At 38.3% G+C, this 26783-nt stretch overlaps 2 protein-coding genes across 4 annotated transcripts; one reads left to right on the plus strand and one right to left on the minus strand.

Annotated features, from left to right (window-relative positions):
* Window positions 1-616: 616 nt before the first annotated feature.
* On the minus strand, window positions 617-14520 carry LOC116293401 (malignant fibrous histiocytoma-amplified sequence 1 homolog). 2 transcript variants are annotated; one of them, XM_031700821.2, is made up of 12 exons: window positions 14261-14520; window positions 14088-14127; window positions 12370-12529; window positions 10944-12015; window positions 9840-10225; window positions 8792-9118; window positions 7991-8211; window positions 7234-7432; window positions 6455-6697; window positions 4982-5186; window positions 4286-4327; window positions 617-3554 (listed from the first exon to the last, which is right to left on the minus strand). In XM_031700821.2, exons 2-12 carry the CDS (start codon window positions 14105-14107, stop codon window positions 3286-3288), a joined length of 3144 nt encoding a protein of 1047 aa, XP_031556681.2. In that variant the 5' UTR covers window positions 14108-14127; window positions 14261-14520; the 3' UTR covers window positions 617-3285. The 2 variants fall into 2 exon arrangements, with proteins under 2 accessions (XP_031556681.2, XP_031556682.2); XM_031700822.2 differs by lacking the exon at window positions 14088-14127.
* Window positions 14521-15001: 481 nt separating this feature from the next.
* LOC116293402 (dynein regulatory complex subunit 5) lies at window positions 15002-26345 on the plus strand. Of its 2 annotated transcripts, XM_031700824.2 has the most exons (14): window positions 15002-15126; window positions 15290-15363; window positions 16036-16100; window positions 16472-16550; window positions 17469-17596; window positions 18329-18372; window positions 19015-19124; window positions 21413-21514; window positions 22336-22411; window positions 22520-22637; window positions 24180-24363; window positions 25218-25335; window positions 25856-25915; window positions 26057-26345. In XM_031700824.2, the coding sequence occupies exons 1-14, from the start codon at window positions 15094-15096 to the stop codon at window positions 26219-26221; spliced, it is 1356 nt and encodes a 451-aa protein (XP_031556684.2). In that variant the 5' UTR covers window positions 15002-15093; the 3' UTR covers window positions 26222-26345. The 2 variants fall into 2 exon arrangements, with proteins under 2 accessions (XP_031556684.2, XP_088893222.1); XM_089037096.1 differs by lacking the exons at window positions 25218-25335; window positions 25856-25915; window positions 26057-26345 and adding an exon at window positions 24839-24967.
* Window positions 26346-26783: the final 438 nt, after the last annotated feature.

The raw sequence follows: 26783 nt of genomic DNA on the forward strand, positions 1-26783 counted from the left end.
ACGGGTCACCCAAACTCTGTTTCCGTGGTCAAATATTAGAGGTATAACACCTATTTCAATAAACTTTGTTTCCTTGAATACGATGAACATTGAATATAAATTCTCAAAACTAAGGTCCATGTTCTTGACGAGAATAAGAAGCAGAAACACAAGTAATTCTAAGGGCGGATCCAGCCAAAATTGGGGGGGGGGGGAGCTAATTGAGTTTCTTCCGTCAACACAACGAAAACAATCAGGAAAAACGTCTAATTTTTCAGGTTTTTTTTTCTTTTTTTCTGCCAGTACATGACTATGTATTTTTCAAGGATTATTAATGTAAATTCGAGGACATTTTCATAAAAACTAATGACTTTAATCAAGAGAATATGAACTAAGATTAGTTTATTTTCTCTTGCTTTAATTTCAGGGGCAAATGACAAAAAAGTCAAATTCAAGGGGTTTTGAAGGGCCTATTGCTCGACCCTGTTCTCGTGTTTATTTCCATAAAAAGTTCAAATTAGTGCCACTCAAACGATAACCGCCGATCTAATTTTGGTACGGATCGTAGGAAGGGATGAAAGATGCAAGAAGCCGAAAAACCTTTGAAACTTACGGCGATTTTAAATGACGACGCCCATTCTTTATAATACATTTTTCTAGTTTATTGTCATAATTTTTAATGAAAATTTCTACAATTAAATTTCATAAAAATTCAGTATAAAATAAAATTTCAGTTGCACTGACTCTACTAACCCTTTGTGTTTGAGTAACATAAACAATCTTGTCCCCAGAACCACACAGTACATTTTAGTCGAGCTCCTAAAACGAGGACCTTTCTCACATGACAGCATTAGGGCGTTTCTCAGATAACCAGGGCTCGAAATAGAAAATAAAAATTTTCCAGGCAGTTTATATTTTTTGGTAGCAGAAATAATTTCCACTTTATCTTCTAATTAGCATTCAAAATTGTCTAAGCCTGCCAGTAGTAAAATTTGACCTGCATTTCGTCCATTAGAAGGCAGCTATTTCGAGCCCATGATAACGAACCCAATTTTTATTCGTCAAATTATGATTATACGGTCTTGTTTGACTGAAGCTATACCACAATGCATCTTGTTTATCAAACTCAGAAAAGACCAATGAAATCACTTCAAGGGAAGAATTGCCCTATTTCACTATGACGTCACTGCTTGTTTATGTGGGGGATAGAATCGTCAAATCTAATAGAAAATTTGCTCCTAGCGAAACAGTTTAATCAAAAATGGCCTGGTTTTCAGATATAATATGTGTTAATATGTACTAAAAAATATTCTGGGCGTTTGATACGGGTTTTAGAACAATTTTCGGTGAATTTGCGTTGATTTGACCTCATCCGACGACCATGATCCTTTGCGTTTAAACAATAGATTGTTTTGATGTGACGTCATAGTGAAATAGGCGGTTACCACAGGTGCAAGAAAGGCCCATAATGACTGGTTAGGAGACCCATCACACCTTACAGTACAGCTGTTCTCAATAGCACGCGCGGAATCGTCGTTAAGGTTTTTCTTGACATTGCATATAGGTATGAACCCTTCATAATTTTGACCTCTTTCTCTTTTACTCCGACGAAGGACTAGCGTACGAAACTTCAGTAAGTTTTTTCATCTTTTCACGGTGTATAACTTACCTTTTTATCATTACTCCTTAATAACTTGGGATTTTTTTAAACATGTCTTACTATTCGTTCAGGAGCTTTCGCCGAATAGAGCAGGTGCATGTTACGTCATAGCCGGGCCATGTTGGTTGACGATAACAAAGTGTTTCTCATTAGCTTCTCTTGTTAGATCAACCAAGATGGCGGCTGTTTTGAGTCACGTGGCTGTACACACTCTATTAGTCGAATACCGCTGTGTTGCTTGAACACAGACTCGTTCGTAATAATAATAATAATTTATTACATGCACTTATATTGCGCAATTATCAATGTGGGGAATTTTCAATTGCGCATAATTGTTTATTGTTTATACAGGGTTAGCCTCATGTCAGTGTCCAAATATTCACAAATTCCAATGATAAAGTAAAGAATGCACAACTTCAACAATACAGACACCTTAAATTTCCACGGACCTTGACTGGAACATATGAATATTCAAAATTATCCCATACGAAATTGAGGCTAAACCACAACAGACAAAAGACCCTTTTCGAGTTCCAAATTACCGCTGTGTTCCTTGATTACAGACTCATTTACTCAGGCTTAGCCTCGTATCAGTGTTTAAATATTCACAAATACCAACGGTAAAGTAAAGAATGCACTACTCCAACAATACAAACACTTTGAATCATTGACTGAGACACGTGAATATTCTACACAAAATCGAGGCCAAGCCTGAGTAAATGAGTCTGTAATCAAGGAACACAGCGGTAATTTGGAACTCGGTATTGGGTAAACTTTTCACTCACTCACACACACTACATTGCATTTTCTATCCACACAACACTCAACTCACCTCGTAGCATAGGAGTTCCCTCGCGATTCTTGACAGAGAAGAGCTAGCACATCAAACAAACTCAAGAGTAACTCAAGAGAAAACAACACATCAAACAAACTAAATTTACATATGGAACCCATGCTACCCAATGTCATGGAAAATACTTTGATTGACGTCCAGCAAACCGGCTATTTTGTCGTGTCGGTAAATTGAAATTGTACGATTCAGTAAATTCTATTGAGAACGACTGTAGAAGAAAGGCGTTATCGAATATGAGGACGTAAAAATTTCCAGACTGTCTTGAACGCAAAAAGACAGTATGGACATAAGTAAGCAAAAAAATTAGGAAAGACAGATTAAATAGACAGATAAACAGCTGAATTTTGATCAACTCACTTACAGTTAAGTTTCAAGTTCCTAGCAAATAAATCCCACTTCGAATATTTAAATTCCATTTTTTAAGCCCTAAATTGTTTTTTCTTAAAACCTAGCTCGTATCGAACATATTACTTGTACCCGATGCTGCAATGCTATGCTATAGATCTTCAAAAATATAAACATTTTGAAGTATTCTACTACCTTCACTGGGACACATGAATATTCTACACAAGAACGATAATTCCTGACTGGAGTATCATTCGTAGGTAGGCATACTTCGACATTCTTGCAATAACCACGGATAACAAAGCCATCTTTCCCTTGGCTCTAGCTCTAGTCTAAGGGGGAGTGTCGGTACATCCTCTCAAGATTCCGTTTCTCGTATACTAGCAGCAATGCATAAAATTCTGCCATCAGTATCCAAAGAAAATGCCTGGTGTTATGCGCAAGACATCTAGTCATCTAGGTGTTTCTGAACTACTTCAACTAAGTCAGTTCTTTCAGTTTTTTCCAGAGCTTTGATCAGTTTACTTCTTGTTGCATCTGATGCATTCTTGGTTTTCCACTTATGAAGCATGTCGTTGGTCTTTTCTTCTACTCTTTGGGCATTTGCATCAATGACAGTTATTTCATCCTTTGATAAACCAAGATAAGATGCAAGTGTCTTCCAGTCTTTTGGCAATGAACCAGAGAGTTTTGTTATCAGAAAATCTGTAACGTTTTCTGAAACAAAAACCAATTATAAGAGGCTATAATAGTCCCCTTCACAGTTGCAATGATAGAGACATCTCTCTATCACTGCAAGCTCACCGTTTGTTTCGCTTCAATGCAAAGGCACGGCTACCTTTCAAGATGGCGCAGGTAACTGTGAAAAGGAACCGTTGACCAATAGCAATAGCAATAGCAATAATGATGATAATGATGATGATACTGCTGCACATATTTCATATGCATACGCTCACAGGCACACAAATTTTTGTCCAGGGATTTCATTAAGTTTTGAAATGATAGCGGGTTATAAACTTGCCTTGAGCTAGGCACCAATTTTACCCGTTTCACTCCCGTAGAAATGCTTGCAAACCAACAACTTACTTACAGGGAAGCACGGGTGGCATGCGCTGCTAAGGCGTCGCCTCTCACCAGTGCCACCCAAGTTCGAGTCCTGCCGATCTCGATGTCGTATATGAGTAGAGTTGTTTGTTGGTTCTCTCCTGTGCTTCGAGGGTTTTTCTCCGGGTTCTCCGGTTTTCCTCCCTCCTCAAAAATCAACTTCTAAATCCTAGTTCAATCTTAGTGCTTTCACCTAGTTTGAGCCTAGCTCTGTTGTGATTGTCCCACGCTGTGATACGACAGCTAAAGCTTAATAGATAGATTTTTTTGAAAGTGGTTCTTCCACAGGTTGGGGGGGGGGGGGGGGGGGGGGCATGGGGGGTATGTGTCATAGAACTAATTACCTGAGACAGGTTTTTGAGATTTGCATCTTTGACGCAGTAAATCTAGTAAAAAATAAAATGAATTGATTACTTCAATGTCAAATTATGCTGCACACCGCATGGTATGTACTACACCTTCCATAATGAAGTGGAATTTGTCATAGGTGTTGCTAATAAACATTATGCTGCTTTCCACAGAGTATAATGGTTTAACACAATTCCCTCCCAAAATGGCCATTAATGCTCTGTTTTTAAAGCACCACCCATCCTTTTCCAGGGTATGTGGCCCCTATTAATAACACGGATTCAATAACACCCCCCCCCCCCCACCCCTAAGGGTCTAGTATGGACTGTAAAACACCACAGAAGACAATACAATAAGCATGCGTACTAAGGATGGAAATTTGACTTTCATTTGTTGTCCGGGGGGAGGGGGTTGGAATTTGAAAATGTCAAATTCCCCTGGGGTCACCCCCTCTCCCCCCCCCCCTTCCCCCAATTTTATATCACAGCATTGTATACACCATTTCGGAGTCAGCTTTTATGTTCTATGTTTCTGAACCCGACAATGATTCTTCAATTGAGTGTAGAGGTCGTAAATAAATAGACTTCACACACAAGCGAAAATGTATTCAGCGTATAACAGGAATGATTGATAATTAATTATGGATAAATAAATACAGAATTATGTAAATGAAATACATTACACTAGATTACCTTCAGGTGGAACAAGCAAGTCCAACTCGATTGTTACTTTCTTAATTCTCGATTTCTTGCATCGTAGACTTTTGGGTCCCTGAGCCAACAGCCACTTGCATTCAAAGTGATGAGGTTTGGATTCTTTGCTTTTGACACAATGTGGACAGACTGTGTAAGTGTTCCATACCAAACCAGGCCACTCCTTTAACAATGAATCTAAATCCTGTTGATAAAATACACTTTTAAGCCTGGTTCAAGCAGGTTTAATGTCATTTGCAGGACATTATCACATGACTGTAAGTTACTGGACAGCAAAAAAAAAAGTAATAATAATAAAATTTTAAAAAAAATTAAAACTTCCTTTATTTAAATAACTTTTGCTGTATTACTAATGTCATGTCCAAAACCTTTTCAAAATGCTTTTTTCCCCTTTACAAGATAATTTTGATTTTAAGATACAAATAATTCTAAAGTTAGTTTGCCATTCCAACAGAGCCTTCCCCAAGGGACTCTAGCAGAATTGATTCGTTATCAAAGTGATACATGCACATCAGCATGTGACTGTTGCGAATGCTCTACTGACCTGCAAAAGCCTGGGTCGCTAGCATCTGAATCTGAAGCAGCACGCACAGACTCAGTATCGCATTTATCACCTAGGTGCAAAAAAAGACTAGCACACCCCTGAGTCAGTGTATGATTCTAGAGTGAACCAGGCTTTATTCATTGCGTTACGTTATGGCTGCCTCTCGGGGGATCGTTGGTGCCACTTAACAAAATATTTCATGCAAGGCATCTATAATAATGATAATATACTTCAAAATATTTCATATTAGCATCCACTGTAAAGCCCACCATAATGGCCGCTGTGCTTTTGTCATTTAAATCTCTTGGGAATGCTTGCAACCCATCTATTCTTATGTTCGGACACACTAACCAGAACCATTTCAAAAAAATTTAAAATAAAAAATTATTTAGCCAATGAGGAGAAAGCAAAATCACTATCATATTAACTGCAGCCAATCACAATCACTCATTCGCACATAACTGATCTATGTTTTTTCTCAGATGTCTAGGCTTTGTTGCTTGTTCCTGATTGGTTCAAGTTTGACTTAAGTTTGAATCCTTTGTTTTCACTCTATGTTGTGGTTGGTTGACTTATTCTACAATTAGTGGTCTGCATGGTTAGTGTGTCTCCACAGTAACTTGACTCTTGAAATGTTTTTAAAAAAATCATAAGAAATCTATAGTGACAATGTAACAATAATATTACCTTATTCTTGCTAATTTTCTCTAAACTTAATTTTGCAAAAATTTGGCAGCCCAATTTTGAGGGTATTAATTTTCATGATTGCAAGGAAAATTTGAGTAAAAGTGTTCCAATTAGTGTACTGATTTCGCTCAATCTCTTTTTCCCCCATATTAAATTTGGTGTGTTTTTTTTAAATTGCAAAAATTAGTAAGAATAATATTATTGCTAAACACATTTTTTACCTCCACAATCTTAAGCAGTCCAGACCAAAGATCTTCTTTGGATTCAGAATTAGTGCGTCCTGTGACTGTAATGCAGGTATCGTGTACTTCTAGGAAGATCTGTATGTCTTTGTCTAGAAAGATCAACATACTATTCTTCCATGTATTGACATCAACTCCAAGAGCATAGCTATGAACACAAAGCCGATCAAACAGGCCTGCTGGAAGGTAGCCGGGGATGGCGTACTTTAGCTTGTATTCAGTCTGTTTAAAAACAAAGGTCATTAAAGTCAATCAATAAATCAATCCAATTTATTCAAGAAGCATACACGTAACAGTTTTCATTGATAAATCTGAGGCCCTCTAACTATAAATTACACATAAGTTTTTAAAAAGCTATAAATGTACATAAGCTAAAATATAAAAAGCATTATTTTGATTCAGTCCTTTTTTATCAGACTTAAAATTAAGTTGAAATGAAATTGTTAAATTCATCATCATCATCGTCAGTTTAGGGAAATCTGATCTTTACAAAATTTTGCAGTTTTACTATAGTCAATGTAACTAATTTGATAGTAAACTCTTTTCCTGTATATTAAATATTTTTTATTGTCCCACTAGCTTGATATAGGTCTATGTACAAGTCACACAAGTGACAGGCCTTGCTTTAATCAACTAAGTAAAGGTTGCAGGAGGTCTGGGGGAATTGTAAAATATTTTTTTCAGGTTCTAGTACCTTCCCTAAAGTAACTACTAATCCCCACTTGAAACAATTTTAATGCAGTGTGCAATGTACTTACAACATCACTGTTAGGTGTGCTTGGAAACGTTTTTTCTTTTGCCGTTGGACTTAGTTCGGAGTGTAGAAACCAAGGGATCAATAATTTTTTCTCTTGGTATTGATTCAATGGCAGCTCGCAAGCCAGTCCAAAACGAACTAATGCTTTGATTAGTTTCTGAAATTCTTTTTCATCCAGATTGAGTTCCTTCCAAATGCACCTGCAAAGATAAGGATATTGAATATACCTCTCTATTCACTAAAAGTAAGACATTATAAGATATTCCATTCATCAGAAAAAGGAGTTTTAATATCAAATTTGTTACTATGACAAAAATATTAGTGTGACAATAATAAAACTCCAAAGTTTTGATGCTTCACATTAAGATGTGAACTTTTTGACTCAAAAACAAAATATTATGTATTATCTGGAAATGCTCACACATGCGCAACAAAGAATGTGACACTGAGTTGGAGGCAGTCTACTTTTCCCCGGTTTATTCTTTGGCTGGATCAGCAGCTGTGTGCCTCCTTTCCTACCTTCTTAGAGTTAATGGTTGATTTCTTTCTCCCTTTCTCCCCTTCCTCCCATTCTTTAATTCCCTCCCTTCCTTCTGTCTCTCTTTCACTACCCTTTGTTTATGACATGCTTTTTCTTTCATCATTGCCGACATTAGTTATAATGAATAAATGAATAAATAAACAAATAAAATAAAATAAAATAAAATAAAACAAAACAAAACAAAACAAAACAAAACAAAATAAAATAAAGTCATTACCTTAAAAGTATCTCTGACAACACTCCATTGTCAATTAGGTCCTCCACATGTTGATCAAACTTGATTTCCTCCATGTCAAATTCCTCATATTCTTCTTTATATTTCAGGCCAACCCCTTCAAGAATATCATGCCTAAACAGGCACTTTACTATCTGACACAGCCATTGCAGGTCCAGGAACACACTGTACTGATCCGTTCCAATTTCACCATAGAATTTTATCTGGTAAACCAGAAAAAAAAATTAAAATACACAATCGAGTAGAAAATGATTTCAAGATTGTAATCTATTGAAAACTCCACAAAAAGGAAGAGAATGAAATATGCTTACCTATGCAGCCCAATTTAAGTAGACCTGCAGGCTTAGCATTGTTCTAAAGCTTAAATTATATGCTCACATACTGTAACACCATAATAGCAGTTACTAGAGGGCAATATATATATGTTACCAATCTGTTTTCCATGCACATGTTTGGATGACGTAAGCCTTACATCAGGATATCAAACCCAGGCAGACACAGAAAATATTGCCTGCTTACACAAACAATCAGATTTTTACGATTCCGGACCAGAAAAAATAGAACTAAAGGGTCATTTTGTGAAGCATATGATTTGACCATTTTTTTCGTGAAATTGACATTTTCATTATTTTGTAAAATGTGATTTTCTTTAACACCTGATTCTAGATGATCTTTTTAATCAACCAAAATAATTCCTTTAGAACCCAGTGTAATTGTACACCCTCTACCATGACAATCTTGTTACTAGGATTTACAATATGCAAAAGAGAACTTTCTCCTTACCTCTCCAACAGAGTCAAGATACTTCAGCACAGTCAAAACTTGGATTCCTGACAAATTTGCCTTACTTAAAGCAAAGTTCTGAAAGTCTTCAAGTGTCATGCAAGGAATATTGGGGAACATGATATCCTTTCGGTATTTCTTGATGGCTTCTTCGAGCACTACCCAAGATTGTGGAAGGTCCCGTCCAATGGAGGGGAACAAATCGTTTACATTTGCAATTCTTTTGATTTCTTCCTTCAGTGGAATTACTCCATGCAGCTCTTCTTTGGAAGAAACTGGAACTACTGTTATGCAGTTGGCAACTTCTTCTTCCATCTTTTGAAGATTCTTTTTAAGAAAAGTTTGAAAACCCATAAGGCCAAACAAAAAAATAAGTGTGTTTCCTGTTGCTCAACCGACCCTAATTTTCTTGCCGATTTTTGCCGACTCTAATATTTTTTCATTCCCAAATGCACCACAGGGTTCCCAGTAAGCTTTTTTCCACTGTTGTATCAGTAAAAAAAATCAGACCTACAGACCCCAATTATTATTCTCATGCAACAGGAAACACACTTATTTTTTTGTTCGGCCTAAATAAGACCAAAAACATAAGACCACAATTTAAGCTAAAAATATAGGAATTTTACAACATTTTATTTTCATCCAAAGAGGATTACAACAAAAGATAGAGGAAAACTAGGCAATGCTGGCTATTGACATTACCCTAGTAACCAGTAGTAATACTTGTCTATCTAAGTGTTTTATGCTAATAAGGTTGCGTTCATAATGTATGGCAGATGGGGGCAGGTGAAAATTTGAAATGTCCAGAATAATTCTTAACACCCCCCTTAAATTCATGCAAAAAAATATGATCCCCCTAAGCAAGGCTCATAGCTTCTTCCAAAAATTGTGCATCCCCCCCATTTTTCTGATAACAATTTGCCCATCCCCCCTTTTTCCTACCAAAATTTTCCTGATCCCCCCTCAATTTCACCTGCCCCCCCTCCCCCTCTGCCATACATTATGAATGCAGCCTAACACTTATCAAACAAATTAACTTTTCTCCTACCTTTGATTTTGCTTGATGTTGCTCAACAAAAAGCCTTGACGACAAGACAGGTCTGTGTTTCTTCATCATTTTAATGTTCTCCAGCTGAACTCTAACATCAACACCTTTATCTTTAAGGGGACTGCTGTTTCTCTGTAATTTTTTCATTTCAGCATCAAGGCGCTTTACTTTTCTCTTTTCATGGTCCTGTATACGGTCCAAGATATCCTTGCACTTCTCAATTACTTCCTTCTCTTTACATTCATCTTTATGGGTAGGGACTATCATGATGCGAGGCTTCAGAAGACGAGCCGTGACCCACTCAATCCAGTCTTCAACATTTTGTTTAAATGATTCTTTGTTGCACTGATACTTCTTCAAGTTGATTGCTAGAATATGGAGAGCTTCTGTGTCACAAAAAATAAAAAGCTTTATTATTTACTGCAGTTTTCCATATTCTACAAACTCGGTAGTTGAAGCTGCATGCCGAAATTTGGTTTTTCACTGCCGTCAATCAAAAATAATCAGTAGGTAACTCTCGTGTTCTTGACTGGTCGCAGTGAAAAAACAATTTTACAACAAGCCGTTGGAATGTCTGAGTTCACAGAATATAATGGAAAACCACAGTAATGGCTATAAATGATAAATATTTTAATGAATTTGGCAAAATTTGACGGTTTGTATTGGTTGGTACAATTTAGATGTCTTTTGATTGTGTGTTATTTCCTTCTGTATTGATGCACTTCATGATTCAGCTACAGTATTAACCTTCAAATTAATAGAATTTTAAAATGACCTCTGAGCTGTTCTGAATGAGGGCAAGGTGAACTACCGGATTGATCCTTGAAACATTTCTCTGAGCTGCTGTTTAAGCCAGGGCATGGCTAACTTACAGATGGAACACTAAAATGACCTCTGAGTTGGCCAAAGCCAGGGCACGGCTAATTCACAGATAGAATTGGAATATCAGCATTTGGTTATATCCAACAAATTCCACCCACATGAGATGCCGTGCCCAGTAATCAAATCTAAGACTCAAGAGGTAAGTGCACTACTGGTATTCGGTGCTTGATATTCTTAATAGGTATGTTACATGCATGTCCATTTGATTAAAAATGCACTGACCTTCAGAAAGAAAGAAAGGATGAGTGTGTTGATATCTGCGCTGCCCTGCAAGGTCCACAATACATGCCTCTAGACCATCAGGCTCAATTTTCCAGTGATGCATCTCAACTCCTACAGTACTATCATCCTCTGACCAATCAGTAGCTTTAGATTTCACCAATGCTTTAGTCAGACATGTTTTTCCAGCCCCTGCTTCTCCAAACATCACAATCATCATGCGGTTTGAATGTACAGGCCTTTCCTTCTTCATGGATTCCAGATAGCCTTTGATACTGTCAATCCCCTCTTTGCCAATGCTTAATGGTGGTCTCTGTAAATAATCATTTCCATGAACAACAAACTGCACAGAAGAATCCATTTCAGTAATGGTCTCGGGAAGGCAGGTTAGCTTGTTATCAAAAACATTAACAACCTGAAGGCTTAGAATCTTGCTAATTTCTTCCGGTAAATACTTCAAATTGTTCTCCTTTAGCAAAAGAACTCTCAGTTCTTGAAGTTGTATAACCTTAGGAGACAGTTTTGAAATTCTGTTGTTGTTGGCAGACAATTTCTTAAGGTGTATTAAGTTAAAAACTTCATCAGGAAATTCTTCCAGGAAGTTGTCATTCAGCCTGATTCCTTCGAGCTGTCGTAGGTTTCCTATTTTAGGTGGTAGATGATCCAGCTTGCATTCGATAAGATACAAATCCTTCAATCTTGGAAGATCAAATAGCTGTTCTGGAAGTCCTCCAGAGAAGTCATTCTGACTAAAATCTGCTTCTAGAAGGTTGATGAGGCTACTTATATTAGTCGAAATGGATGTCAACCCACAGCTGTTTAAGTAGAGCTTTTCCAGGTTCTTTAACTGACAAATCTGTTCTGGAAACACTGAAAAGCTATTGTGTTGCAGATTAAGCTCTGTTAGGCTCTGGAGTTGGCCAAAGTCCCTTGGTAAGCAAGTCAGGCCTGATATTCTGTGGTTATCTCCAAAGAGGCAGAGCTTTTTAAGGTATTTCATGTTACAGAAGCTGTTTGGGATTTTACAATCTTCACCTGGAATATCTTCCAGGGAATGTGATGGCATTCTAATAACCTATGGACAAAAGATGTAACTTTTGTTTATCTTCAAGCTAATATTTATCGGAAAAATATATGAGTTCTAAAAAGGTCTTTTCCAAGATGTGCAAGCACTTGCAAAGGTAACATCTGCTCAGATTTAAAAACAAGGCATTTTTGGGGTAAGTTTTACAGAAAATTGTACTTTTTTTGCAGGAAATAGCTCACTTCTGACAAAATATTAAATTCTTCAAAGGTTGTAGAAATCAGCACATATAACTCTATGTTTTCCAAAGGTTTCTTTTGAAAACTGGGCACCCAAAAATTTTTTTTACATCTGCATTATATTTATGAAAGTAGTCATGCATCTTGGAAATTGTGTATTACTGACCTGTAGATTATTAATGGATGTGAAGTCTGGGAAGTTTGTAACAAGATCATAGTTTGTGAGGTCTGCCGTGACCAAGCCATTGATGGTTCTGGCTTCAGGCTTGCTGTTTGGGTCTTTTACTATGACAAAGTCATTTTCTTCATCACTTTCAGATGCCATCCTTTGAGTCCAACATGTATGGTATATAGAAAAATTGTATTTGTAAGCAGAAAAAATAATAGTGAGAATGAAGATGAGAAAACAATGTTTTTAAAATAAATTCCTATTTTTTAAATTCCGTAGTAAATTATCTATGAAGCCTTTAGTTATTACGTTTGGTAGCTAAGAAACTAGATTTAAGGTCCCAAATGGATCAAAGTGAGGTATGCAACAAATTCTTAATGTCTTTTCTTCACAAGGCAACAACTAGCCAGTTCAACAGTTTGCCAGTTTAATCATATAATGTACTTTATGGCCAACTGACATGCTTTTTCAGGGCTTTAATTGACTGATTGCTTTCGAGTGTTGCTGTTGGGTAACTGTCGGTGATCTTGAAATATATTGCTCATTAGTTTGAATTTGTTGTTCTTGGGCATAAACATGTTTTTGGCTCTTCTCTCAGAGCTCATTTTAACCTTTCCCACAGATCAGGGTAAAATGAGCCTAAGTCAGGCCAAAAACATAGTAACACCCATGAACTTCGACTCTAAATATAACTATTATATTTTAATATTGCATACCAGCGGCACAATGAAACAGTTTTAATGGCATATAGCAACTATGCAGTCTTATATACGTACACAATCTAACTACAGATGTAAGTCAAAGCTCATTAAAATAATAATAATAATATAAAGTTTTTAACAAACGCATCATACAACGTCTCGATGCTTTTTACAAAAGGACCAGATGGATATCAAGTTTGTGGAAAAAATTTCAAAAAAAGTCAGTTAATCCTGTTGAATAGGTAGTGTTTTAGTGCAGATTTAAACTCTGGTACTGAACTTGAGTACTTAATTGCATCAGGGAGATTGTTCCAGAGTGCTGGTGCAGGTTAAAACATATTACTACTCTCTTCATTGCCACACGCTGATTGAGTAAACCGTCACTGCAGGGAAGTTGGGCAATACACTTCTGTCAATCAAATAAAGTGGTCGGTACCTTTATATTATCTGATTAGTGGCAGTGTATTGCCCTATTCAATTCCCTGTTGCAACTGTTGTCTTGATCAGTGCGTAGCAGTGAAAAGAGTGGTAAGACAACCAAAGTTTCCTCTAAAGTTTTTATTTAGGATTAATAGCAACAATCTGAATCTTAGTAGCTCAGCTCAGGGTCCTAAATGATTTAGGAAGAATATTTTTATTCCAAATGAAGCAAAGACAAACTTCGGTACCACTACCAATGCTACAAGGGATTCCCCTCCAAAACAATTCTGTGATTACTTGATGCATGAAAAATTCACTCATAAATTTTACTTTCACTTTACTAAAGTGACCGTTTTCTTTGCTAAAATAATGTAATAATCATCTCTCCAAGTAGATAGGATTATGGCAAGCTGCAACTGAAACGGAAATCTTTCAAAAACAAACTTATATTAGGACTTGAACGTTGTTGTACAGATTTGCAAATTATTCATATGGCAATTGATCATAGCTGTGGTGGTAACGTATGGTAATATTGTGCCTAAGCCAGCATTTTGTCAATCAACCATCGGAAAATACAGTAATTTTTCAACTTACAGTATTGCGAGATTACCCATCTCAAAGGTGCATAGGACTTCTAGAAAGGAAATATTTAGTCTATGAACCCGGCTATGAAGCAATACATTAAAATGTCTTGAAGGAAATTCTAGAAAATCATTAAGTGAGACTTAATTTAGACATTGTCACTCTATCCACTGAGGTTAACTTACCTTACGATGAAAACCAAGGCATTCAGAAACACAGAGATAGCAAACAATGTTCTAAAAACCCACCCGTTTAGACATCACGGGTTAGTAAAGAACAAAGTACAACAGTTATTTCTGAGAAATGGCTAGGCTCGTTAACTCACCATCAGCTCGAAGTTCCACTTCCTGTATCATATAACACAATGTCTCATTGGTTTGTTGAAATTTCTCTCCATTTTGACCAATCAACATCATCGTAAGATTCTCTGGGTGGAATTATGACCGCATATTCCAGATACAGTGGGCTCGTGAGACACCAATAAGTCATGTCAAACAGCAACCTCGTCCCTAGGGCCCTCTCGGCCGACTCCAAAACAAAATGGCGGTCGTCGGGGAGAAGGGGAGAGAAGGAGCATGCTGAGAGAAGGGTCTTCTCCCCGACGACCGCCATTTTGTTTTGGAGTCGGCCGAGAGGGCCCTGGGGACGAGGTTGAACAGTACGTTAACAAGAAAAAAAGAAGTCGAGATGAGAAAATTTCTTATGTTACTGAGGAAAAAGGAAATAAAAATATTTTCGATTAAAATCACAGCTCCAAGAAACTGATCTTAGCTTTCACCTTACTTTATGTAACACAACCTCTCATTGGATGATATTCGGCCTTACTTAACCCAGCTCGACCAATCAACAACGTTGTAAGATCCCGGTTGAGGTGAACAACCGCATACTAAAGATACAGCAGGCTTCTAGTTTTCTTGTAGCTATGGCAACAAGGAGTAAGAAGTTGTGAGAAGAGAAAATAGTAATCAACTAGAATAACTGAAGAAAATCACAAGAATTCCATACAAAAAGCCTAAAGATGAGTGCTTATGACAGGAAAATTCGTCCTCCGGTAAATAAATTCACTTCTTTTTCAGTATAATCTGTGATTTTTGCTTTTTTTTGCTAAAAAGATCAACCGTACACATGAAGATACCTCAAATTGATTTTGCAATGGAATTCTATTCTTTTCTTTTTGACTATATGAAATTACCGTATTGCTATTGTGAATATAGGTGGCTGCTTCTAAAGACAATCCAGCTACGGATCCAAGACAAATGCGAAGGATAATAGCAGAGGATCCTGACTGGTGAGCATACGCTATATTCGAGTTAGGCACAGTATCGACGAAATCTCGAATAACCGATAGTTAGGCTTCGTTCGTAATGTATGGCAGAGGTAGGGGGGGAGGCAGGGGAAAATTTGAAATGTCCAGAATAATTCTTAACACCTTCCTTAAGGTCGTGCAAAAAAATACGATCCCACCTAAGCAAGGCTTGTAGCTTCTTCCAACATTTGTGCATCCCCTTCATTTATCTGATAAAAATTTGCTGATCCCCCCTTTTTCCTACCAAAATTTTCCCGATCCCCCCTTAATTTCACCTGGCCCCCCTCTGCCATACATTATGAACGCAGCCTTATCAAAGATAGATACTATACTAGACACCTTACTAGATTATGTCTGTTTCTTCTATTTAACCAATAAAAACAGCTTTTTCCATGCTCCTTCAGTAATACACTCTCACTTCTCACACTTCTTGAGTGCTTACACGCTTCCTAAGTGCTTTATTACTGCACGGAGCACGTAAAAAGCTGTTTTATTCGTGTTATTACATAGTTACTAATTATATTTCGGTATTATATTTATTTACGCAATAAGAAAGACGGTCACACTGAGGATCACTAATACTTCTGCCTGAATATTTCTTCCAGTGTAACTCTAGACAATATCTTAACAACCTGTTACCTGATTGTATTTTAGGAGCCTTGCTACTGTCCCATTACTTACAGAACTCTGTATAAAACATATTGTTCAAAATTTTGAAGGTAAATAATGCAAAATGGAAAATGTTGTAGATAATGGTCAAATTCATTTTGACCAGTCAACTTCTTTCTGACTTGTCATTCTTTTGATATAAGTGGGGGGAATATATGAGGGCATAGCCATGGCTGCTTTTTAGATTTTATACCGGAATTCCAATTTTTTTTCGAACTTTGAATCTGAGAATTCAACTTAAAACGTAAGGCTGGTTCAGCTGGCCGTTTGCCTTTTTTTTTGATTTGCAGTCTTGGGTTTATAAATGAAATGGTAATTTTAATATTTTGCTACCCCCTCCTCCACCCTGTTTGGAAAATTCTGGCTACCCTCCTGATATAAGACTGTGATAACTGAGCCTAAATTCATTTTGATTTACTAGATCATCCTATTCTTGATGGCCTTCTTGCAAAACACAAAAGTAAAGTATTAGAAGCATTATCTACAGGAATATCTATGAAGTAATTCTTAGTTTTTACAGTTGATTTATTCTAATAAAATATTCTAGCTTATAGCAACTGTAATATTGCTTTTGTTGGTACTGGGGATATTTTCTTTATTTCAAACCCTTGTGGATAAGATTCAATTGTCTCAGTTTCATATAGTAATTCATCATATGACCCGTATCTGCCCAGGCAAGTGCTCTTAAAAACCTTCGGGAAAACGACATGAGCAGGTCCGTATGGCTTTAAGTGAGCAGGGCCGTACAAATCCGTACAGCCTTGCTCGAAACCTGTGACCATATTGACATAATTTGCAACTTTTAAAATATCTTTTGTTTAGGGTCATATGATAAAATGCTTATTGACAGAGTTAGGTCAGGCTGTACGTGAAAATGTTTGGCTCTCGGTCATTTGTACGGACCTCGCTGCGCTCAGTTTGTACGGCATCACCTTGAGCCAAATATTTTCCCGTACGGCCCTCCCACTCAGTCAATAAGTACATAGTATTTTCTCAATTGTCACCAAAAAATATAAAAGATAATTCTTAGGTAATGACACATATGGTCTGAAATGAGGGAAAAAGTTCATATCCAGGCAAACTAAACGTCATCTACTTATAGCAGGGGAAGCGGAGCACCCTAAAAAGCGTGGGGGGAAGGGGGGGCTAAGATTGAGAGTGGTAGGAAAAAGTGTGGGGAGCTAAGGATGGAACATATAAGAGACTAGTATGGGGAAAGGGAAAAAGAGGGGTGCTGTAGACCCCCATGTGCCCCGCCGGCCCCTGTACAGTCATTATTACATAATTGTGCTTCTAAATCTTTACTCATACAAATTAAGGGCCCTTAGGAAATGTGCTGTAATTGGTTTAATTATTGTGAATTATGTGTATTTCACTATGCAACCTGTAAAGTAAAGGCATCGATTAATCCTTTTCAGAGTCACCTCCAGCTTAGTATCTGATGAAGGTTATTGGAAAAAGTGTTGTAAGTCTCGATGGGAAGTTTGTGATGTTGCGAAGCATGGTAATAGCTGGAAGAGGATGTATTTTGAAAGAAATTTAGAAGGTATACCATAGATTTATGGAACCAGTAGTGTTTTGACCTTCAATTTTATAGAAACCCCCTGAAACAAACTCTGGGCTGATTAAAGTAAGGGTACAGCTATAACTCACAGAATCAGAACCCTGAAACAACAACTGGGATGATGAAGGTCAGGGCACGGCTAACTCACAGATAGAACCCTGAAACGACCTCTGGGCTGATTTAAAGTCAGGGCACTGCTCACTTGAACAGATCGAACCCTGAAACAACCTCAAGGCTGATCTAAGTCAGGTCATGGCTAACTCACAGATCAAACCCTGAAACAACCTCTGGGCTGATCCAAGTCAGGGCACGGCTAACTCACAGATAGAACCCTGAAACAACCTCGGGGCTGATCTAAGTCTGGGCATGGCTAACTCGCAGATAGAACCCTGAAACAACCTCAGGGCTGATCAAAGTCAGGTCACAGCTAACTCAAAGATGGAACCCTGAAACAACCTCTGGGCTGATTAAAGTCAGGTTACAGCTAACTCAAAGATGGAATTATAATTTAAGCATGTTTATGGGGGGAGGAAAACCAAAGAACCCACTTGGAGAAATAAACTATTGAGAGGGAGTGACCTATCAAACTCTAATATATGGAACGTTGAGTATGGGAATCAAACCCAAGACCTCAGAAATGAGAGACAAGTTACAGTAGTTATGCTTTCATCTTACTAGCAGTTCTAAGAAACCTTTCTCCTTTACCTTTTACAGGAATTATTGAAAGCTTTGTTCCAGAAACTACAGATCCCATGCTTGTATGTTAGGTTTATCAAATTCACTAATTATTCCTTAATCCACTGCACATACACTCAATTCAAAAAACATTGTCATCGCCAAAGGTGATAGGCGATAGGTCATTCCGACATAGAAATGGTTTCGTTGAATACTACAGTGAACATCAAATTAGTCTCAGCACTAAGGTCCATACTCTTGACGAGAAGAAGAAGAAACACAAGTCATTCCAGCTATTCTTGGATCTTGGAATGACATATATTATATCCTATCGCTGTTCACCTATCGCCTATTGCCTATTGCCTTTGGAGATTACAACGTTTTTTTGAATTAGGCGTATATTTCTAAGAGCTGACCAGGACCATAATAACCAAAACAGGAGAAATAGCATTAGATATAAAATTGTATAAAATAACTTTTCCCATACCAATCTTTGTAAAACATTTGATTTTATATTTAATGTCATTTCTTCTGTAGTCAACATTTCGAGCTGAAACTTCACCCTTTTACTAAATTTGAGGTGCTCTTGTCATATCTGGAGTTTATTTTGATTCATTTGCTCATATTAAGGGGGACCGGGTCATGTGACCTCTTAGACAGTGCAAGTCGTCAATTAATACCAGACTTGCCTATTGTCTAACTGTTACATGCACATTGTATTACAGTTATATGAAACCCTCAAGCTGTCAGCAGCATATGTTAAGTCACTAACCATAAAACAACTGTTACCTCCTGTCAAAGAAGCACCACTGAAAGATGATGATGCATCTGATGCGTAAGTAAAGTAACACAACCCACCTTCAAAACAATCTTTAATTTTTTATCAATAGCTTGAAAAAATGTCTGAGCTCATCAAAGTCAGTGCATGGCTAACTCACAGATAGAACCCATAGAACAACCTCTGGGCTGATCTAAGTCAGTGCATGGCTAACTCACAGATCAAACCCATAGAACAACCTCTTTACTGATCTAAGTCAGTGCATGGCTAACTCACAGATAGAACCCATAGAACAACCTCTGGGCTGATCTAAGTCAGTGCATGGCTAACTCACAGATCAAACCCATAGAACAACCTCTGGGCTGATCTAAGTCAGTGCATGGCTAACTCACAGATCGAACCCATTTAGAACAACCTCTGGGCTGATCTAAGTCAGTGCATGGCTAACTCACAGATCAAACCCATAGAACAACCTCTGGGCTGATCTAAGTCAGTGCATGGCTAACTCACAGATCGAACCCATTTAGAACAACCTCTGGGCTGATCTAAGTCAGTGCATGGCTAACTCACAGATCGAACCCATAGAACAACCTCTGGGCTGATCTAAGTCAGGGCATGGCTAACTCACAGATCGAACCCATTTAGAACAACCTCTGGGCTGATCTAAGTCAGGGCATGGCTAACTCACAGATCGAACCCATTTAGAACAACCTCTGGGCTGATCTAAGTCAGGGCATGGCTAACTCACAGATCGAACCCATTTAGAACAACCTCTGGGCTGATCTAAGTCAGTGCATGGCTAACTCACAGATCGAACCCATTTAGAACAACCTCTGGGCTGATCTAAGTCAGTGCATGGCTAACTCACAGATCGAACCCATTTAGAACAACCTCTGGGCTGATCTAAGTCAGGGCATGGCTAAGTCACAGATCGAACCCATAGAACAACCTCTGGGCTGATCTAAGTCAGGGCATGGCTAACTCACAGATCAAACCCATTTAGAACAACCTCTTGGCTGATCTAAGTCAGTGCATGGCTAACTCACAGATCGAACCCATTTAGAACAACCTCTGGGCTGATCTAAGTCAGGGCATGGCTAATTCACAGATCGAACCCATAGAACAACCTCTGGGCTGATCTAAGTCAGGGCATGGCTAACTCACAGATCAAACCCATTTAGAACAACCTCTGGGCTGATCTAAGTCAGGGCATGGCTAACTCACAGATCAAACCCATTTAGAACAACCTCTGGGCTGATCTAAGTCAGGGCATGGCTAACTCACAGATCGAACCCATTTAGAACAACCTCTGGGCTGATCTAAGTCAGTGCATGGCTAACTCACAGATCGAACCCATAGAACAACCTCTGGGCTGATCTAAGTCAGTGCATGGCTAACTCACAGATCGAACCCATAAAACAACCTCTGGGCTGATCTAAGTCAGTGCATGGCTAACTCACAGATCGAACCCATAGAACAACCTCTGGGCTGATCTAAGTCAGTGCATGGCTAATTCACAGATCAAACCCATAAAACAACCTCTGGGCTGATCTAAGTCAGGGCTTGGCTAACTCACAGATCAAACCCTGAAACAACCTCTGGGCTGATCTAAGTCAGGGCTTGGCTAACTCACAGATCAAACCCTGAAACAACCTCTGGGCTGATCTAAGTCAGGGCTTGGCTAACTCACAGATCAAACCCATAAAACAGTGTCTGGGCTGATCCAAGTCAGGGCACGGCTAACTCACAGATCAAACTCTGAAATAACCTCTAGCTGATCTAAGTCAGGGCTTGGCTAACTCAGGGTTGAGAAACATTTAAACCAATCCATCCAGTGGTTGGAAATTCATTTGTTAATGGTAAGGAAAGAGCTGGAAACTTTGACTTCCAACAAATGATACATGTGTCTACCGGAAGAACTGAAAAAAAGCAGGAAAAGTGGATTACCTCAGTCGGAAGACCGATGTTTTCTTGACCTTTCCGATTGGACTGACACATACCATTTTGTTTTCCAACTGGAATTTCCAGTTTTTTCCGGATAAAATGGTAAGCACCCCAGATTTGAAGTCGGCATGTTAGGTTTTGTCAAGGAAGTTCCCTGGTTTTACAGAGGGGGGAACAACGGAGAACCCATGCAGAGAAAAACCCTTGAATCAAGGGAGAGACTTTAAGCAAACTTAATACTTGCATGTAATGTCAATTCCAGGATCAAACTTTTATCAACAGAGGTGAGAAGCAAGTGCATTTTAACTGCTGTGCCAATTACCAGATTGTACAGCCACCCTTCCAGATGGAAAGGTTTTTGACTGTAAACTTAAATGTTTTCCAATTGTTGCCTTTTACAGAGGAAGTGATGCTGGTCAAGATGGTCCTAATATTGATCATTTTGATTTTGGTGTGATTATTCCTAAGCTACCTTACCTAGAGGAGTTACACATTACATATGGGTGAGTTATCCATGGTGATGTTACTATAATGGTAATGTATATTGTGATTTCTAGTTCTTTTTTTGTTGGGGGGAAAAGGGGGGGGTCCTATTCATAAGTGGACCTCTCCTTTTGAAATGTTATGCCCATTCTCATTATTAGACAAACCAGAAAACAAGCTTTAATTTGAGATATTTTCGTTTAAATTTTCATTGGTCTAAGCTATTATTTTTTTGATTGAGGGAAGCCAAAGACCCAGACAACTTTGGCTTACTTTGTCACATGATTATGAGGGAGATGAAAGTGAAAATCATTACGTATCCATTAATGGTCTTAAAAATGAGACACAGGGGTGTAGGCAACAAAATGGCAACTTTATAGAATAATTTGTACGGTAATTTTTAAAAAAATTGTTTAGTCAGTGTTTCGGTAGTCGCCTACACAGCCGCTGTTAGGGTCATCTCTTATGTTCTATCCCCTATATATCCTAGTTATGATGAAAAGGTAAATTATGCACCTGACGTTTCGGATGCTAGTCCTTCGTCGGAGTTTTTTTTTTACTCCGACGAAGGACTAGCGTCCGAAACATCAGTAAGTTTTTTCATCTTTTCACGGTGTATAATTTACCTTTTCATCATTACTGAAACACCGACACAGCTCACACTAGTTTTTAGCTAGTTATACCTTCTTATATCCTAGTTAGGGATGTGTAGTAGACTAGTGTATTGGGGGCTCAAACAAAATGGTGGATTTTTTCGTTTCCCCCCCTCGGAAAATCCTGGCAACGCCCCTGAGTCAGTGGAATGATTATATAATGCATTGGTTTACATTCTTCCCCTCAGAGTGAGAGATTGTGGGATGAACTTTGAATGGAATTTATTTCAGTTCACTTCAAGAGATTGTCTTCTTCTTGCTAAGGTTAGTCCAAGATAGGATACTTGACAAACTATATCTGTTTTCTAATGATATTTTTTCAATATTTTCATCTTACTGCTTATTTTTCTCTTCATTCATATATTGCCACAGGCCGTCAAGGCATGTAACAGTCTCAAACTTTTTCATCTTCACCGTAGTCAAGTGGATGATGAAAAAGTACGAGTCCTGATCAGTCATCTACTGGACCACCCTTCTCTTCTTACTCTTGGTAGGTTTCTCTCACCCAAGGTTAATTTTTTCTCGTTTAAGAGTCTTTGAAATAATATTTCAAAGCCGACAATGAGGACTGGATCAGTTTTCAAGTCCAAACAATTAGTTGCAATTAGTCAGCTGCGCCTCGGACTGGAACTAATTGCACGGACTTGAAATCCTGCCAGTCCAGTTTTGGAAGCTTTGAAATGACTTCTCATGCTTATTAATTATTCGACTTGGAGTAACTGGAACAAAATTAATTCAGTCCTAGGACTGAATTAATTTTGTTCCAGTTACTCCAGACTGAATGCATTCCTTTCACAGTACCTTACCAGGCTTCAAGTAACATCATGTGATAAAAATAAGCCAAAAATAGCCCATTGATTGGCTGGTTTGCTCATGCATTATTAATGAACATGAAAAAATTATTTAAAATTGTTATAGAGAATTAAGTGTGGGTTAGCACAGTAGTACAACTACCTCTCACAGGTCTGTGATATTTTGGGTTTGATTCCTATAAGTTGTAGTTTTTGCTCATATCTGGATTTTCAGAATTGACAAAAGAGCTAAAACACCAACTTATTGAATCAGTCAACCTGGACTTGGCATCATATGTCAGTAGAGTTTGTTGGGTCAATCTCTCTCTCTCTCTTGATCTGAGGGTTTTTCGATCTCCGGTTTTGATTCCATCGCAAAACCTACTAAGCTTATATTCCACTGATCTGTTGTGAGTTAGCCATGTCCTTACTTAGATCAGCCCAGAGGTTGTTTCAGGGTTCAATCTGTGAGTTAGCCATGTCCTGACTTTGATCACCCAGAGGTTGTTTCAGGGTTTGATCTGTGAGTTAGCCACTCCCTGACTCAGATCAGCCCAGAGGTTGTTTCAGGGTTCGATCTGTGAGTTAGCCGTGCCCTGACTTAGATCAGCCCAGAGGTTGTTTCAGGGTTTGATCTGTGAGTTAGCCATGTCCTAACTTAGATCAGCCCAGAGGTTATTTCAGGGTTTGATCTGTGAGTTAGCCACTCCCCGACTCAGATCAGCCCAGAGGTTGTTTCAGGGTTTGATCTGTGAGTTAGCCATGCCCTGACTTAGATCAGCCCAGAGGTTGTTTCAGGGTTTGATCTGTGAGTTAGCCGTGCCCTGACTTAGATCAGCCCAGAGGTTGTTTCAGGGTTTGATCTGTGAGTTAGCCATGTCCTGACTTAGATCAGCCCAGAGGTTGTTTCAGGGTTTGATCTGTGAGTTAGCCATGTCCTGACTTAGATCAGCCCAGAGGTTGTTTCAGGGTTTGATCTGGGAGTTAGCTATGTCCTGTTAAAGGTTTTGCTGACGCTTTAAGTGCCACCAATAGAGAAGGAAATAATACTCAATAAATATACATGGTGATCTAAATTGGGAATAAATTCTGAAATAACTGATGGACTGCACTGTTCGAGGCAGAACCTTCCTACATCTACATCTACATTTTATTTTGTCAGCAAAAAGTTTAAAAAGTTATCGCGCTAACTAACCTTTGAACCGTTTTCTAATCATGGTGCTTTTTCTCTATTTTTCCAGACTTGTCCCACAATAAGATCGGTGACAGTGGAGCAAGAGCTATCGGTAAACTTATAAATGGACGGTGTAAATTAACGAAGCTGGATCTTTGTGATAACAAAATACGCGCCAATGGAGCTGCAGCCATTGGGCACGCCCTCGGCAAGAACCACACCTTGAAAGAGATCAACTTGAGAATGAACCGGTGAGTTTGTAACAGTAAACTTTGTTTTATCATTACTACTACGGAGAATTTGAGTAGTGTTGCGTTAATATATTCGCCTCTCACCTCTGGGATCTCACTCATAGGCCGAGTTTTTTTAGCCTGGTAGGTTTTGCGATGGGTACCCTGGGTGCCAGAGGCCCGTGTGGGGCTTGGGGGCTAGCGAGAAAGAGGGAGGAGGGCCACTGGCCCCCAGGGTATGCGATGGGAGGAAAACTGGAGAACTGGGAGAAAACTCTCAATTCAAGGGACAGACCTAACATATACTCTACTCACATTTTACTTGAGTCTTGGAATTAAACCAGAGCTCAGAAGTGAGAAAAGATAATTAGGGACTTCAAGATTCGCAAAATCTGCTACGGCGACGTCAACCGGTAGTGTAAATAATTTCTCTTTGGGGTTCTGTTCATTGGAGATTTCATTTAAGAAATTATCAGTAAAGTTAACTCATCCACAGGGAATTTTAAAGACTCGAAACCCCAAAGTGCCGTAATTTACACTTCCTGTAGACGTCGCCGTCGCAGATTTTGCGAATCTTAAAGTCCCTACTACTGCTCTACCAACCACGATTTAGGGTGCCAATGGGGTAAGTAATTAACTGACAATTGGGTACCCAATTGGCACCCACTTGATTCCCACATAATTGAAGTCCGTTCGGAGCTGAATAGTGATATTGTACAAAAAAAGCTATCATCGAAAAATTTTTTTTAATATTCGACATGTGACTCTGGCTTCGTTAGATTCAAAACAATTCAAATTAAGATTATTAAAAATCCTGCCTGCAACTTTCACATTTTCAACGAAAAGGTTATTCATCTATTTCGTTTTCTCCTAAGACTTGGAGACGATGGTGGTCAAGCTATCTGTCGAGCTCTACTGAAAAACGATCACCTAACACATGTACATATTGGAAGTAACGACTTGGGTGAACCTACCGCGGCAGTCATAGCCCAGGTAAATATATAGCAACCTTCAGTATTGGTACGTTTTAGTATAATTCATTAAATATTTGAAATATAACGCGCGCGCTGATTGGCTGGCTACTGTGTTTATATCAGAGGACAGAGACGTGCTCATGCAATATCGTTCAAAAGTATTTTATGAAAGTAATAGAAAACGGCAGCTTACGTCTCTGTAGTGTGATATAATAACACTAATGATAGTTATTATTATTATTCCTTCCTTCCTTCCTTCCTTCCTTCCTTCCTTCCTTCCTTCCTTCATTTATATACCGTAAATTCCATGACAATTCAAATACGCGTCACGATATCCAGTACAAAGAAAGGAAAAACAGACAAAAAATATATAGCCAAAACTAGAAAGAAGAAGAGATAAAAAACTCATAAGAGAAAAAAAGAAAAGAAAAGTTAAAATAAAGAAGAAAATAATTGCCTGTCTGAATAAGAAGGTTTTAAGGGTATCAAGTCACGTTCAAATCACGCTATACCTTCATTACCTTTTTTCTTTCTTTCAGGTTTTAGTTACGAACAAGGCTCTTATTGATCTTAACCTATCCTGCAACAAGATTGGTCCTGTGAGTTGACATCTTTTTACTGCGCTTTTGCTCTTTTGGCTCTTTCTTTCTTCCTTCCTTCCCTCCTTCCTTCCTTCTCCCTATCACTTCGTATTCCTTCATCATTTAGTACCTTTTTCATGTCTTACTTCCTTAACCCAGGATGGTGGAAAGTCACTACAAGAAGGTATGGATGAGAATACGACCATCCGAACCATGGACCTGAGACTAACCGAAGTTGGCCAAGAAAGCGAATACTGTATAAACCAATTATTGAAAAGAAACCGAGAAAACCAGTACAAAGAGAATGCTATATCCGACCACTGAAATCCCTTCATTTCAGTAATATTCTTTGATTGACTCACTGAGTGTAGCTAGTTCATATATGTTCTTTGTGACATGATATATGTCATTGGTATCGAACAAAAAATAAATTATATTGAAAGATGGTTCTCCGGCAATTATTATGAATTATACTTACGCGCACTGATATTTTCTGGGCTTCACAGCAAAGTATAAAAAAAGAAAAGAAAAAAGACAATTATACGCAGAGGGCGTAACCAAGGATCTTGCTTGGAGGGTGCACAGGGGATAGAAATGGAACTATTGCAGATCCAAAAAAAAAAAAAAAAACGAAAACGCTATTGCAGAACAAAAAAATAAAAAAAAAGAATTGCAGAACCTGAAAAAAATAAAAGGAGCAATAATGGGCGAGTGATATGTAATTTTAAAGCAAAAGGAGATAGGTGAGCGGACCTTAAGGTTTTAAGGGGGGTGCACGTGCACCCTATGCTCCCCCCTGGTTACGGCCCTGATACCAAATATATAGTGTCCTCTTACCGTTTATCAACGTTTGGGAGTTTCAATTTTAATTTTGGTCTTCATCCTC

Source organism: Actinia tenebrosa, unplaced genomic scaffold (assembly GCF_029948245.1).
Source record: "Actinia tenebrosa isolate PJP-AT-01 unplaced genomic scaffold, QUT_ActTen_1.0 PGA_scaffold4__44_contigs__length_22323623, whole genome shotgun sequence".
Lineage (NCBI taxonomy): Eukaryota > Metazoa > Cnidaria > Anthozoa > Actiniaria > Actiniidae > Actinia > Actinia tenebrosa.

Bases quoted from the DNA above. Each gene is read 5' to 3' on its own strand.
- LOC116293401 (XM_031700821.2), bottom strand. From the start codon at position 14,107: ATGGGTAATCTCGCAATACT. The intron at 10,226-10,943 runs GTCAGTGCATTT...TTTGTGACACAG, and splicing joins TCCTTTCTTTCTTTCTGAAG to AAGCTCTCCATATTCTAGCA. The intron at 9,119-9,839 runs GTAGGAGAAAAG...TTTCTTAAAAAG, and splicing joins AACATCAAGCAAAATCAAAG to AATCTTCAAAAGATGGAAGA.
- LOC116293402 (XM_031700824.2), top strand. From the start codon at position 15,094: ATGAGTGCTTATGACAGGAAAATTCGTCCTCCG. The intron at 15,127-15,289 runs GTAAATAAATTC...TTGTGAATATAG, and splicing joins ACAGGAAAATTCGTCCTCCG to GTGGCTGCTTCTAAAGACAA. The intron at 18,373-19,014 runs GTATGTTAGGTT...ATTGTATTACAG, and splicing joins AAACTACAGATCCCATGCTT to TTATATGAAACCCTCAAGCT.